At 50.8% G+C, this 13,929-nt stretch overlaps 1 protein-coding gene across 1 annotated transcript in view; it reads right to left on the bottom strand.

Annotated features, from left to right (window-relative positions):
- The window catches only part of LOC127932982 (barrier-to-autointegration factor-like), a 28,208-nt gene extending 14,831 nt beyond the window's left edge, over nt 1-13,377 (bottom strand). Inside the window, exons 1-2 of the mRNA XM_052529088.1 lie at nt 13,163-13,377; nt 33-159 (exon numbers count right to left, since the gene is read on the bottom strand). Coding sequence (XP_052385048.1) covers nt 33-159; nt 13,163-13,181 — 146 coding nt within the window. The 5' untranslated portion in view covers nt 13,182-13,377. The remainder of the gene's footprint in view (nt 1-32; nt 160-13,162) is intronic.
- Nucleotides 13,378-13,929: the final 552 nt, after the last annotated feature.

Genomic DNA, 13,929 nt, shown 5'->3' with positions numbered 1-13,929 from the left:
AATTATACCATATTCCTATGTAGTGAACCTACCTGGTAATGCCCTGCTCCTCTAGCCTGCGGCCCTGTAGAGGTCCGATCCCGGGTACGTCCCTCACAGACCGGTTTCCCATCGGCTCAGAGACAAAGTTACGGTGCTTCTGAGAGGTGGTGGAGCATCCTGTCCGGACATGGAGGAACAATATGACGATGAGATGTGTGTATTTATGACTGTGTCTTATCAGTGGGTCAGTTTAGGTAGAACCTCACGTAACATTTCTCTGGGAAGGGAATCAGGAGGGGTCAATACAACATGGAGGGAGGGGCACTACAACATGGAGGGAGGGGCATTACAACATGGAGGGAGGGGCATTACAACATGGAGGGAGGGGCACTACAACATGGAGGGAGGGGTCAATACAACATGGAGGGAGGGGTCAATACAACATGGAGGGAGGGGTCAATACAACATGGAGGGAGGGGTCAATACAACATGGAGGGAGGGGTCAATACAACATGGAGGGAGGGGCACTACAACATGGAGGGAGGGGTCAATACAACATGGAGGGAGGGGCATTACAACATGGAGGGAGGGGCACTACAACATGGAGGGAGGGGCATTACAACATGGAGGGAGGGGCATTACAACATGGAGGGAGGGGCACTACAACATGGAGGGAGTGGTCAATACAACATGGAGGGAGGGGTCAATACAACATGGAGGGAGGAGTCAATACAACATGGAGGGAGGGGCATAACAACAAGGAGGGGCAATACAACATGGAGGGAGGGTCAATACGACATGGAGGGAGGGTCAATACAACATGGAGCATTACAACATGGAGGGGGTCAATACAACATGGAGGGAGGGGTCAATACAACATGGAGGGAGGGGTCAATACAACATGGAGGGAGGGGTCAATACAACATGGAGGGAGGGGTCAATACAACATGGAGGGAGGGGTCAATACAACATGGAGGGAGGGGCACTACAACATGGAGGGAGGGGTCAATACAACATGGAGGGAGGGGCATTACAACATGGAGGGAGGGGCACTACAACATGGAGGGAGGGGCATTACAACATGGAGGGAGGGCATTACAACATGGAGGGAGGGGCACTACAACATGGAGGGAGAACATGGTCAATACAACATGGAGGGAGGGGTCAATACAACATGGAGGGAGGAGTCAATACAACATGGAGGGATGGGGCATATACAACATGGAGGGAGGGTCAATACAACATGGAGGGAGGAGGGTCAATACAACATGGAGGGGGCAATACAACATGGGGTCAATACAACATGGAGGGAGGGGTCAATACAACATGGAGGGAGGGGTCAATACAACATGGAGGGAGGGGCATTACAACATGGAGGGAGGGGTCAATACAACATGGAGGGAGGGGCCAATACAACATGGAGGGAGGGGTCAATACAACATGGAGGGAGGGGCATTACAACATGGAGGGAGGGGCACTACAACATGGAGGGAGGGGCACCACAACATGGAGGGAGGGGTCAATACAACATGGAGGGAGGGGTCAATACAACATGGAGGGAGGGGCACTACAACATGGAGGGAGGGGTCAATACAACATGGAGGGAGGGGCATTACAACATGGAGGGAGGGGTCAATACAACATGGAGGGAGGGGCATTACAACATGGAGGGGCATTACAACATGGAGGGGTCAATACAACATGGAGGGAGGGGCATTACAACATGGAGGGAGGGGCATTACAACATGGAGGGAGGGGTCAATACAACATGGAGGGAGGGGTCAATACAACATGGAGGGAGGGCAATACAACTCAATACAACATGGAGGAGGGGCACTACAACATACAACACATGGAGGGAGGGGTCAATACAACATGGAGGAGGGGCATTACAACATGGAGGGAGGGGTCAATACAACATGGAGGGAGGGTCAATACAACATGGAGGGAGGGGTCAATACAACATGGAGGGAGGCAATACAACATGGAGGGTCAATACAACATGGAGGGAGGGGCATTACAACATGGAGGTCAATACAACATGGAGGGGGGCACTACAACATGGAGGGAGGGTCAATACAACATGGAGGGAGGGGCATTACAACATGGAGGGAGGGGTCAATACAACATGGAGGGAGGGGTCAATACAACATGGAGGGGGGGCATTACAACATGGAGGAGGGGTCAATACAACATGGAGGGAGGGGTCAATACAACATGGAGGGAGGGGCACTACAACATGGAGCAATACAACATGGAGGGAGGGGCACTACAACATGGAGGGAGGGTCAATACAACATGGAGCACTACAACATGGAGGGGGGTCAATACAACATGGAGGGAGGGGCATTACAACATGGAGGGAGGGGCACTGGAGGGAGGGCACTACAACATGGAGGGAGGGGTCAATACAACATGGAGGGAGGGGTCAATACAACATGGAGGGAGGGGTCAATACAACATGGAGGGAGGGGTCAATACAACATGGAGGGAGGGGCACCACAACATGGAGGGAGGGGCATTACAACATGGAGGGAGGGGTCAATACAACATGGATGGGGAGGGGTCAATACAACATGGAGGAAGGGCACCACAACATGGAGGGAGGGCATTACAACATGGAGGGTCAATACAACATGGAGGGGGGTCAATACAACATGGAGGGAGGGGCACCACAACATGGAGGGAGGGGCAATACAACATGGAGGGAGGGGTCAATACAACATGGAGGGAGGGGCACCACAACATGGAGGGAGGGGCATTACAACATGGAGGGAGGGGTCAATACAACATGGAGGGAGGGGCACTACAACATGGAGGGAGGGGTCAATACAACATGGAGGGAGGGGTCAATACAACATGGAGGGAGGGGCATTACAACATGGAGGGAGGGGTCAATACAACATGGAGGGAGGGGCATTACAACATGGAGGGAGGGGCATTACAACATGGAGGGAGGGGCATTACAACATGGAGGGAGGGGCACTACAACATGGAGGGAGGGGTCAATAGAACATGGAGGGAGGGGTCAATACAACATGGAGGGAGGGGCACCACAACATGGAGGGGGGTCAATACAACATGGAGGGAGGGGTCAATACAACATGGAGGGAGGGGCATTACAACATGGAGGGAGGGGTCAATACAACATGGAGGGAGGGGTCAATACAACATGGAGGGAGGGGTCAATACAACATGGAGGGAGGGGTCAATACAACATGGAGGGAGGGGTCAATACAACATGGAGGGCACTACAACATGGGGGGTCAATACAACATGGAGGGAGGGGTCAATACAACATGGAGGGAGGGGTCAATACAACATGGAGGGAGGGGCATCACAACATGGAGGGAGGGGCATTACAACATGGAGGGAGGGGTCAATACAACATGGAGGGAGGGGCACCACAACATGGAGGGAGGGGCATTACAACATGGAGGGAGGGTCAATACAACATGGAGGGAGGGGTCAATACAACATGGAGGGAGGGGTCAATACAACATGGAGGGAGGGGCATTACAACATGGAGGGAGGGGTCAATACAACATGGAGGGAGGGGTCAATACAACATGGAGGGAGGGGCATTACAACATGGAGGGAGGGGTCAATACAACATGGAGGGAGGGGCATTACAACATGGAGGGAGGGGCATTACAACATGGAGGGAGGGGCACTACAACATGGAGGGAGGGGCATTACAACATGGAGGGAGGGGCATTACAACATGGAGGGAGGGGCATTACAACATGGAGGGAGGGGCATTACAACATGGAGGGAGGGGCATTACAACATGGAGGGAGGGGCACTACAACATGGAGGGAGGGGTCAATAGAACATGGAGGGAGGGGTCAATACAACATGGAGGGAGGGGCACCACAACATGGAGGGAGGGGTCAATACAACATGGAGGGAGGGGTCAATACAACATGGAGGGAGGGGCACTACAACATGGAGGGAGGGGCATTACAACATGGAGGGAGGGGCATTACAACATGGAGGGAGGGGCACTACAACATGGAGGGAGGGGTCAATAGAACATGGAGGGAGGGGTCAATACAACATGGAGGGAGGGGCACCACAACATGGAGGGAGGGGCATTACAACATGGAGGGAGGGGCACTACAACATGGAGGGAGGGGTCAATACAACATGGAGGGAGGGGTCAATACAACATGGAGGGAGGGGGCACTACAACATGGAGGGAGGGGCACTACAAAATGGAGGGAGGGGCACTACAACATGGAGGGAGTGGTCAATACAACATGGAGGGAGGGGTCAATACAACATGGAGGGAGGGGCACTACAACATGGAGGGAGGGGTCAATACAACATGGAGGGAGGGGTCAATACAACATGGAGGGAGGGGCATTACAACATGGAGGGAGGGGCACTACAACATGGAGGGAGGGGTCAATACAACATGGAGGGAGGGGTCAATACAACATGGAGGGAGGGGTCAATACAACATGGAGGGAGGGGGGCACTACAACATGGAGGGAGGGGTCAATACAACATGGAGGGAGGGGCACTACAACATGGAGGGAGGGGTCAATACAACATGGAGGGAGGGGTCAATACAACATGGAGGGAGGGCTAAATACAACATGGAGGGAGGGGTCAATACAACATGGAGGGAAGGGCACCACAACATGGAGGGAGGGGCATTACAAAATGGAGGGAGGGGTCAATACAACATGGAGGGAGGGGTCAATACAACATGGAGGGAGGGGCATAACAACATGGAGGGAGGGGTCAATACAACATGGAGGGAGGGGTCAATACAACATGGAGGGAGGGGCATTACAACATGGAGGGAGGGGTCAATAGAACATGGAGGGAGGGGTCAATACAACATGGAGGGAGGGGCACCACAACATGGAGGGAGGGGCACTACAACATGGAGGGAGGGGCATTACAACATGGAGGGAGGGGCACTACAACATGGAGGGAGGGGCACTACAAAATGGAGGGAGGGGCACTACAACATGGAGGGAGTGGTCAATACAACATGGAGGGAGGGGTCAATACAACATGGAGGGAGGGGCACCACAACATGGAGGGAGAGCCATTACAACATGGAGGGAGGGGCACTACAACATGGAGGGAGGGGCACTACAAAATGGAGGGAGGGGCACTACAACATGGAGGGAGTGGTCAATACAACATGGAGGGAGGGGTCAATACAACATGGAGGGAGGGGTCAATACAACATGGAGGGAGGGGCACTACAACATGGAGCATTACAACATGGAGGGGGGTCAATACAACATGGAGGGAGGGGCATTACAACATGGAGGGAGGGGCATTACAACATGGAGGGAGGGGCATTACAACATGGAGGGAGGGTCAATACAACATGGAGGGAGGGGCATTACAACATGGAGGGAGGGGCATTACAACATGGAGGGAGGGGCATTACAACATGGAGGGAGAGCCATTACAACATGGAGGGAGGGGCATTACAATATGGAGGGAGGGGCACTACAACATGGAGGGAGGGGTCAATACAACATGGAGGGAGGGGTCAATACAACATGGAGGGAGGGGTCAATACAACATGGAGGGAGGGGCATTACAACATGGAGGGAGGGGTCAATACAACATGGAAGGAGGGGTCAATACAACATGGAGGGAGGGGTCAATACAACATGGAGGGAGGGGTCAATACAACATGGAGGGAGGGGTCAATACAACATGGAGGGAGGGGCACTACAACATGGAGGGAGGGGTCAATACAACATGGAGGGAGGGGTCAATACAACATGGAGGGAGGGGTCAATACAACATGGAGGGAGGGGTCAATACAACATGGAGGGAGGGGCATTACACCATGGAGGGAGGGGTCAATACAACATGGAGGGAGGGGTCAATACAACATGGAGGGAGGGGTCAATACAACATGGAGGGAGGGGTCAATACAACATGGAGGGAGGGGTCAATACAACATGGAGGGAGGGGCATTACACCATGGAGGGAGGGGTCATTACAACATGGAGGGAGGGGTCAATACAACATGGAGGGAGGGGCCAATACAACATGGAGGGAGGGGCATTACAACATGGAGGGAGGGGCACCACAATATGGAGGGAGGGGCACTACAACATGGAGGGAGGGGCACTACAACATGGAGGGAGGGGTCAATACAACATGGAGGGAGGGGCACTACAACATGGAGGGAGGGGTCAATACAACATGGAGGGAGGGGTCAATACAACATGGAGGGAGGGGCATTACAACATGGAGGGAGGGGCACTACAACATGGAGGGAGGGGTCAATACAACATGTAGGGAGGGGTCAATACAACATGGAGGGAGGGGTCAATACAACATGGAGGGAGGGGCACTACAACATGGAGGGAGGGGTCAATACAACATGGAGGGAGGGGCACTACAACATGGAGGGAGGGGTCAATACAACATGGAGGGAGGGGTCAATACAACATGGAGGGAGGGCTAACAAATGGAGGGGTCAATACAACATGGAGGGAGGGGTAAATACAACATGGAGGGAGGGGTCAATACAACATGGAGGGAAGGGCACCACAACATGGAGGGAGGGGCATTACAAAATGGAGGGAGGGGTCAATACAACATGGAGGGAGGGGCATTACAACATGGAGGGAGGGGCATTACAACATGGAGGGAGGGGTCAATACAACATGGAGGGAGGGGCACTACAACATGGAGGGAGGGGTCAATAGAACATGGAGGGAGGGGCATTACAACATGGAGGGAGGGGCATTACAACATGGAGGGTTGGGTCAATACAACATGGAGGGAGGGGCATTACAACATGGAGGGAGGGGCACTACAACATGGAGGGAGGGGCACCACAACATGGAGGGAGGGGCATTACAACATGGAGGGAAGGGTCATTACATTTACATACATTTATTACATTTAAGTCATTTAGCAGACGCTCTTATCCAGAGCGACTTACAAATTCGTGCATTCACCTTATGACATCCAGTGGAACAGTCACTTTACAATAGTGCATCTAAATCTTAAAGGGGGGTGAGAGGGATTACTTATCCTATCCTAGGTATTCCTTAAAATAGGTGGGGTTTCAGGTGTCTCCGGAAGGTGGTGATTGACTCCGCTGTCCTGGCGTCGTGAGGGAGTTTGTTCCACCATTGGGGGGCCAGAGCAGCGAACAGTTTTGACTGGGCTGAGCGGGAGCTGTACTTCCTCAGTGGTAGGGAGGTGAGCAGGCCAGAGGTGGATGAACGCAGTGCCCTTGTTTGGGTGTAGGGCCTGATCAGAGCCTGGAGGTACTGAGGTGCCGTTCCCCTCACAGCTCCGTAGGCAAGCACCATGGTCTTGTAGCGGATGCGAGCTTCAACTGGAAGCCAGTGGAGAGAACGGAGGAGCGGGGTGACGTGAGAGAACTTGGGAAGGTTGAACACCAGACGGGCTGCGGCGTTCTGGATGAGTTGAAGGGTTTAATGGCACAGGCAGGGAGCCCAGCCAACAGCGAGTTGCAGTAATCCAGACATGGACGGGAGATGACAAGTGCCTGGATTAGGACCTGCGCCGCTTCCTGTGTGAGGCAGGGTCGTACTCTGCGGATGTTGTAGAGCATGAACCTACAGGAACGGGCCACCGCCTTGATGTTGGTTGAGAACGACAGGGTGTTGTCCAGGATCACGCCAAGGTTCTTAGCGCTCTGGGAGGAGGACACAATGGAGTTGTCAACCGTGATGGCGAGATCATGGAACGGGCAGTCCTTCCCGGGAGGAAGAGCAGCTCCGTCTTGCCGAGGTTCAGCTTGAGGTGGTGATCCGTCATCCACACTGATATGTCTGCCAGACATGCAGAGATGCGGTCGCCACCTGGTCATCAGAAGGGGGAAAGGAGAAGATTAATTGTGTGTCGTCTGCATAGCAATGATAGGAGAGACCATGTGAGGTTATGACAGAGCCAAGTGACTTGGTGTATAGCGAGAATAAGAGAGGGCCTAGAACAGAGCCCTGGGGGACACCAGTGGTGAGAGCGCGTGGTGAGGAGACAGATTCTCGCCACGCCACCTGGTAGGAGCGACCTGTCAGGTAGGACGCAATCCAAGCGTGGGCCGCGCCGGAGATGCCCAACTCGGAGAGGGTGGAGAGGAGGATCTGATGGTTCACAGTATCGAAGGCAGCCGATAGATCTAGAAGGATGAAAGCAGAGGAGAGAGAGTCAGCTTTAGCAGTGCGGAGCGCCTCCGTGATACAGAGGAGAGCAGTCTCAGTTGAATGACTAGTCTTGAAACCTGACTGATTTGGATCAAGAAGGTCATTCAGAGAGAGATAGCGGGAGAGCTGGCCAAGGACGGCACGTTCAAGAGTTTTGGAGAGAAAAGAAAGAAGGGATACTGGTCTGTAATTGTTGACATCGGAGGGATCGAGTGTAGGTTTTTTCAGAAGGGGTGCAACTCTCGCTCTCTTGAAGACGGAAGGGATGTAGCCAGCGGTCAGGGATGAGTTGATGAGCGAGGTGAGGTCAGGGAGAAGGTCTCCGGAAATGGTCTGGAGAAGAGAGGAAGGGATAGGGTCAAGCGGGCAGGTTGTTGGGCGGCCGGCCGTCACAAGACGCGAGATTTCATCTGGAGAGAGAGGGGAGAAAGAGGTCAGAGCACAGGGTAGGGCAGTGTGAGCAGAACCAGCGGTGTCGTTTAACTTAGCAAACGAGGATCGGATGTCGTCGACCTTCTTTTCAAAATGGTTGACGAAGTCATCTGCAGAGAGGGAGGAGGGGGGAGGAGGATTCAGGAGGGAGGAGAAGGTGGCAAAGAGCTTCCTAGGGTTAGAAGCAGATGCTTGGAATTTAGAGTGGTAGAAAGTGGCTTTAGCAGCAGAGACAGAGGAGGAAAATGTAGAGAGGAGGGAGTGAAAGGATGCCAGGTCCGCAGGGAGGCGAGTTTTCCTCCATTTCCGCTCGGCTGCCCGGAGCCCTGTTCTGTTCTGCAACATGGAGGGAGGGGTCATTACAACATGGAGGGAGGGGCGCTTCAACATGGAGGGAGGGGCACTACAACATTCCTTCCATGTGTGAATATGTGTCTTTACCTATTCTAAATCATGTGAAGGGATGGCGTGAGTAATGGGGAACCAATCACTTGTCTCCACAATGTCTGTGAGTCAGTCAACCCCTCCTTGGTCCTTGGGGGAGATTGTTCTTTCCCCCGGCTTCCTTTTCAGCAGGATGGAGACTAAGGAGCAGGAAATGTCCTTTTAAGTGGTACTGAACTGGTACTGAACAAAACCAAAAGTTATTTGTACTGGAGACCAAGTGCTGGTACAGGACATGTGTGCTTGGTGTTTGGAATCACGTCATCTCTGAGGTGGCACTCATCCTGTCCTGACCTATGCTGACCTGTCCTGAGCTATCATGACCTGTCCTGACCTATCCTGACCTATCCTGTCCTGACCTGACCTTTCCTGACCTATTCTGACCTGTCCTGACCTATCCTGACCTATCCTGACCTGTCCTGACCTATCCCGAACTATCCTGACCTATCCTGACCTAGGACTGCTGTGTCTGCCTCATCTTCTGGGTTCTGCCGACTATTCGTGGCTCAGTTGGTTAAGTGACTGTTTCTCACTCCGGAGACCCGGGTTCGTAACCGGGTCCTGACAGAAACACAGAGCCAAAAATGAACCCAGAGGCAGCCAGTTCCCAGGACCTTGTTGCCATGCTGTCCCACCACCAGGAGACTGTCCAACGCCACGAAGCCGCCCTGGTTCAGCAAGAGGCCTTAATGGCTAGACATTCTCATCTTCTGTCGGAGATGCTGACTTCCATAAAGCACATATCTGATCGACTTACCCCGGCAACAGTTCCCGTCCCAGTACCTCAGATTCACGTACCCATGGCAGTTAACCCTCTGGCTGAACCTCGTCTTCCACCTCCCCAACGGTTCTCAGGTGATCCAAGTGCTTGTAAAGGGTTTCTCACCCAATGTTCTCTCTCCTTCGAGCTGCAACCCTCGTCGTTCCCCACCGACCGGTCTAAGATCGCATATATCATCACCCTGCTGTCGGAAAAAGCCCTGGCCTGGGCTACTGCTGTGTGGGATGCCCATAGTTCCTGCTGTGCCAGCTACTCTGCCTTTGCTGAGGAATTCAAACGAGTGTTTCAAAGCCCAAGCAGTGGTCTTGACTCAGCCAAACAGCTCCTGACTCTCCACCAAGGTCAGCGCAGCGTGACGGACTATGCCATCCAGTTCCGCACGGTGGCAGCAGCGAGTGGTTGGAACAACGAGGCGCTCACGGTGTGCTTTCTGAAAGGCCTTTCCGACACTATCCAAGATGAACTGGCCACTCGGGAACCACCGGACAATCTCGAGTCCCTGATCAAGTTGGCCTCACGCATTGACCAGCGTCTGAGAGAGAGAGAACTCAACCGTAGACCTCTAGCCCCTATCAGTCCCAGCTCCGAGTCCCCACCTTTATCCTCGCTGGCTCCACCGGAACCCATGCAGATTGGACGCATCTCCCAGGCTGAGAGAGACCGCCGGATGAGGGAGCGACGCTGTCTATATTGCGGCAAACCGGGCCATTTCCGTTCCACATGTCCCGGGCTCCAGGGAAACGCTCTGTCCCGTACAGACCGGGGGGAACTGTAACGGGAAACATAACCTCCTCCCATCCGTCCAACTGCTGCTCATTCCAGTCACCCTTTCCTGGGACAACCACAAGCTTCACCTTCAAGCCTTGGTAGACTCTGGAGCCGCAGGTAACTTCATGGATGGTTTCTGGGCGAAGGAGAATGGCGTTCCCTCTGAACCTCTAAGTGACCCCATGAGGGTTACTACATTGGATGGAAGCCCTTTGAGATCTGGACTTGTCACTCATGTCACTACCTCCTTGCGACTTTCAGTTTCACAACACCAGGAATTGATGAACTTTCATTTGATCTCCTGTTCCGAGTTCCCTCTCGTCCTTGGATACCCCTGGCTTCACAGCCATAACCCTCACATCGACTGGTCTGTGGGCACTATCAAGCAGTGGGGTCCTACGTGCCAAGCTACTTGTATTTTCCCGAATTCCCCGAGTTCTACTCCCGAGTCTTTAGAATCCATCGACCTGACCCGAGTTCCCGAGTGTTACCATGACCTCAAACTGGTATTTAGCAAACAGAGGGCCACCATGCTACCACCCCATAGACCTTATGATTGCCCCATCGAACTGTTTCCGGGCACTTGCCCTCCCAGGGGTCGGATCTTTCCCTATCTCCACCCGAACGAGCTGCTATGGATACCTACATCAAGGACACTCTGGAAGCAGGCCTCATGCGTCCATCCACCTCCCGGCGGGAGCAGGGTTTTTCTTTGTGGCCAAGAAAGACGGTGGATTACGTCCTTGCATCGACTACCGGGGACTCAATGCCATAACCGTCCGTAACCGTTACCCGCTTCCCTTATGGCCACAGCCTTCGAGCTGCTCCAGGAAGCAGTTGTTTTCACTAAGCTTGACCTGCGGAACGCATACCATCTTGTGCGGATCAGACCTGGTGATGAGTGGAAGACCGCTTTCAACACGCCTACTGGTCACTATGAATACTTGGTGATACCCTTCGGCCTGACCAACGCCCCAGCGGTGTTCCAAGCGCTCATAAACGATGTGCTTAGGGATATGCTTAACATATTTGTGTTTGTTTACTTGGATGACATCCTCATCTTTTCGAGCTCTCTTCAAGAACACACTAAGCATGTCAGACAAGTACTCAAATGCCTCCTAGACAGCCATCTGTACGTTAAGCCGGAAAAATGTGAATTCCATTCATCCCGAGTTCTATTTGCCATATCTTTCAAACTGGGCTCTTTCACAAAAGTTCTTAAAACCTACATATGTTTTACGGACACGCTATGTTTTACATGAGTTATCTTGTTGTCATAAGGACACATTATGTTTTACATGAGTTATCTTGTTGTTATAAGGACACATTATGTTTTACATGAGTTATCTTGTTGTTATAAGGGCACATGTACATTTACATTTACATTTAAGTCATTTAGCAGACGCTCTTATCCAGAGCGACTTACAAATTGGTGCATTCACCTTATGACATCGAGTGGAACAGTCACTTTACAATAGTGCATCTAAATCTTAAAGGGGGGGGGGGTGTTTTAACTCATGTTTTACATGAGTTATCTTGTTGTTATAAGGACACATGTTTTACATGAGTTATCTTGTTGTTATTAGTAATTTCCAGTCAGCCTCCCATCTACCTCTCTTAACACCATTCATATTGGATTTCTATTTGCCATATATTGTTCAACAGTCCAATGATGTTTCACAAAAGTGTCTATTGTCATTGTTTCTACGGATTGTAAATTAAAGATTTAAAAAAAAAATCTACAATAATTATAACATTTTCGATCGATTGACTATGACTTTCCAGATCACCCAGTAGTGCTGTCTGCAGAGTTAGCTCCAGGTAAATATTACAAATCTTCAGCCATTCCTGAACATCGATCCAAAAACAAGCTACATAAGGACGGTACCAAAACAAATGATCTAGTGATTCTGTCTCTTCACAACAAAATAGGCAGAGCTGGAAAGGTTGTATCCCCCATATATATAACATTAAATTGGTTGCAAGAAGTTTGTGTAATCATTTTAAAGTTTTGAATCCGGCGTCGTTTTAAATATCAGTTCATAAACCTACTCACTATGGAATCAGTCAAATATCTCTTCCCAACTATATGCAATCTATATGGCACAGCTGTGAATTTATTGGTCCTAAAATGAAACCGGTATACTTTTTTATTTATCACAATAATCTTTAACTAATTATTGTCTTTAATGCAGAGCCGAAAGACAAGTTCCTTACTTTTTCCTCCTTCCACTTGCCTCTTACATTTTTGCGGTAATGCTGCAATTATTTGGTAGTAATTTTGGGTAGAGCAGACGTTTCCACATGTTGTCGTTAGCTGTGTGTGTGACATAACTCCACCAGTGGTATTTATGACATCATTTATGATTTTACCTTTTCGAAACATTCTTTCCAAAAATACTGTTTTTTTTTAATCAATTAGTATTTTTGAGTTTAACCCCAATATGTGTTGTATTATTTGTTCGTAATCTTCTGGTGGATTAAACTGAAATTGAAACCAACTTTCTACGGCTTGTGATAGTGCTAGTTGGAAAGAAAATAAATGAAAGTGAGAAAAAGGGAAAAAGAACATTCGTCGTACCTTTCTTATTTCCAGACATGGTTCAGGTGGAGGATGGAGATATAACTCTCTGTTTCTGTCTGGATGGAGGGAGAGTTCAGTTCAATATAACTTGATGAGGTGTCTCTCTGTCTTGTTTTTCTGTCTGCAGTCTACTCCGTGTCAAAACACGGAAGCAAACAGTAGCGAAACATTTCCCAAAGGAAGCGTCATGCAACAAAAACCAAGAGTTTCTATTGGACAATTTGGTTCTGAAGGCCCCTCTCCCCGCGTTGTTCATTTGGTTTCCTTTTTGTTTCCTAGTGACACACATTGAGCTCCACCTCCTCCTTCCTGAACAGAAACTAAGAGAAATGTTAAGTTATGATTTCCTGAAGATGGGTGGGGGCAAATGCAGCGTGTTTATAACAATCTGCCAGAGTGGTGTGTGGTGTGTGTGTGTGTGTGGTGTGTGTGTGTGTGCGTGACACACACACACCACTCTGGCAGATTGTTATAAACACGCTGCATTTGCCCCCACCCATCTTCAGGAAATCATAACTTAACATTTCTCTTAGTTTCTGTTCAGGAAGGAGGAGGTGGAGCTCAATGTGTGTCACTAGGAAACAAAAAGGAAACCAAATGAACAACACGGTCAAATGCTGATGCTCCAGATACTCAACTAGTCTAAAGAAGGACCGTTTTATTGCTTCTTTAAATCAGAACAACAGTTTTCAGCTGTGCTAACATAATTGCAAAAGGGTTTTCTAATGATCAATTAGCCCTTTAAAATGATAACCTTGAATGCG

Source organism: Oncorhynchus keta, chromosome 11 (genome assembly GCF_023373465.1).
Source record: "Oncorhynchus keta strain PuntledgeMale-10-30-2019 chromosome 11, Oket_V2, whole genome shotgun sequence".
Lineage (NCBI taxonomy): Eukaryota > Metazoa > Chordata > Actinopteri > Salmoniformes > Salmonidae > Oncorhynchus > Oncorhynchus keta.
The sequence above is the reverse complement of the archived record's forward strand: the minus strand, read 5'-3'. Positions and strand labels throughout refer to the sequence as shown.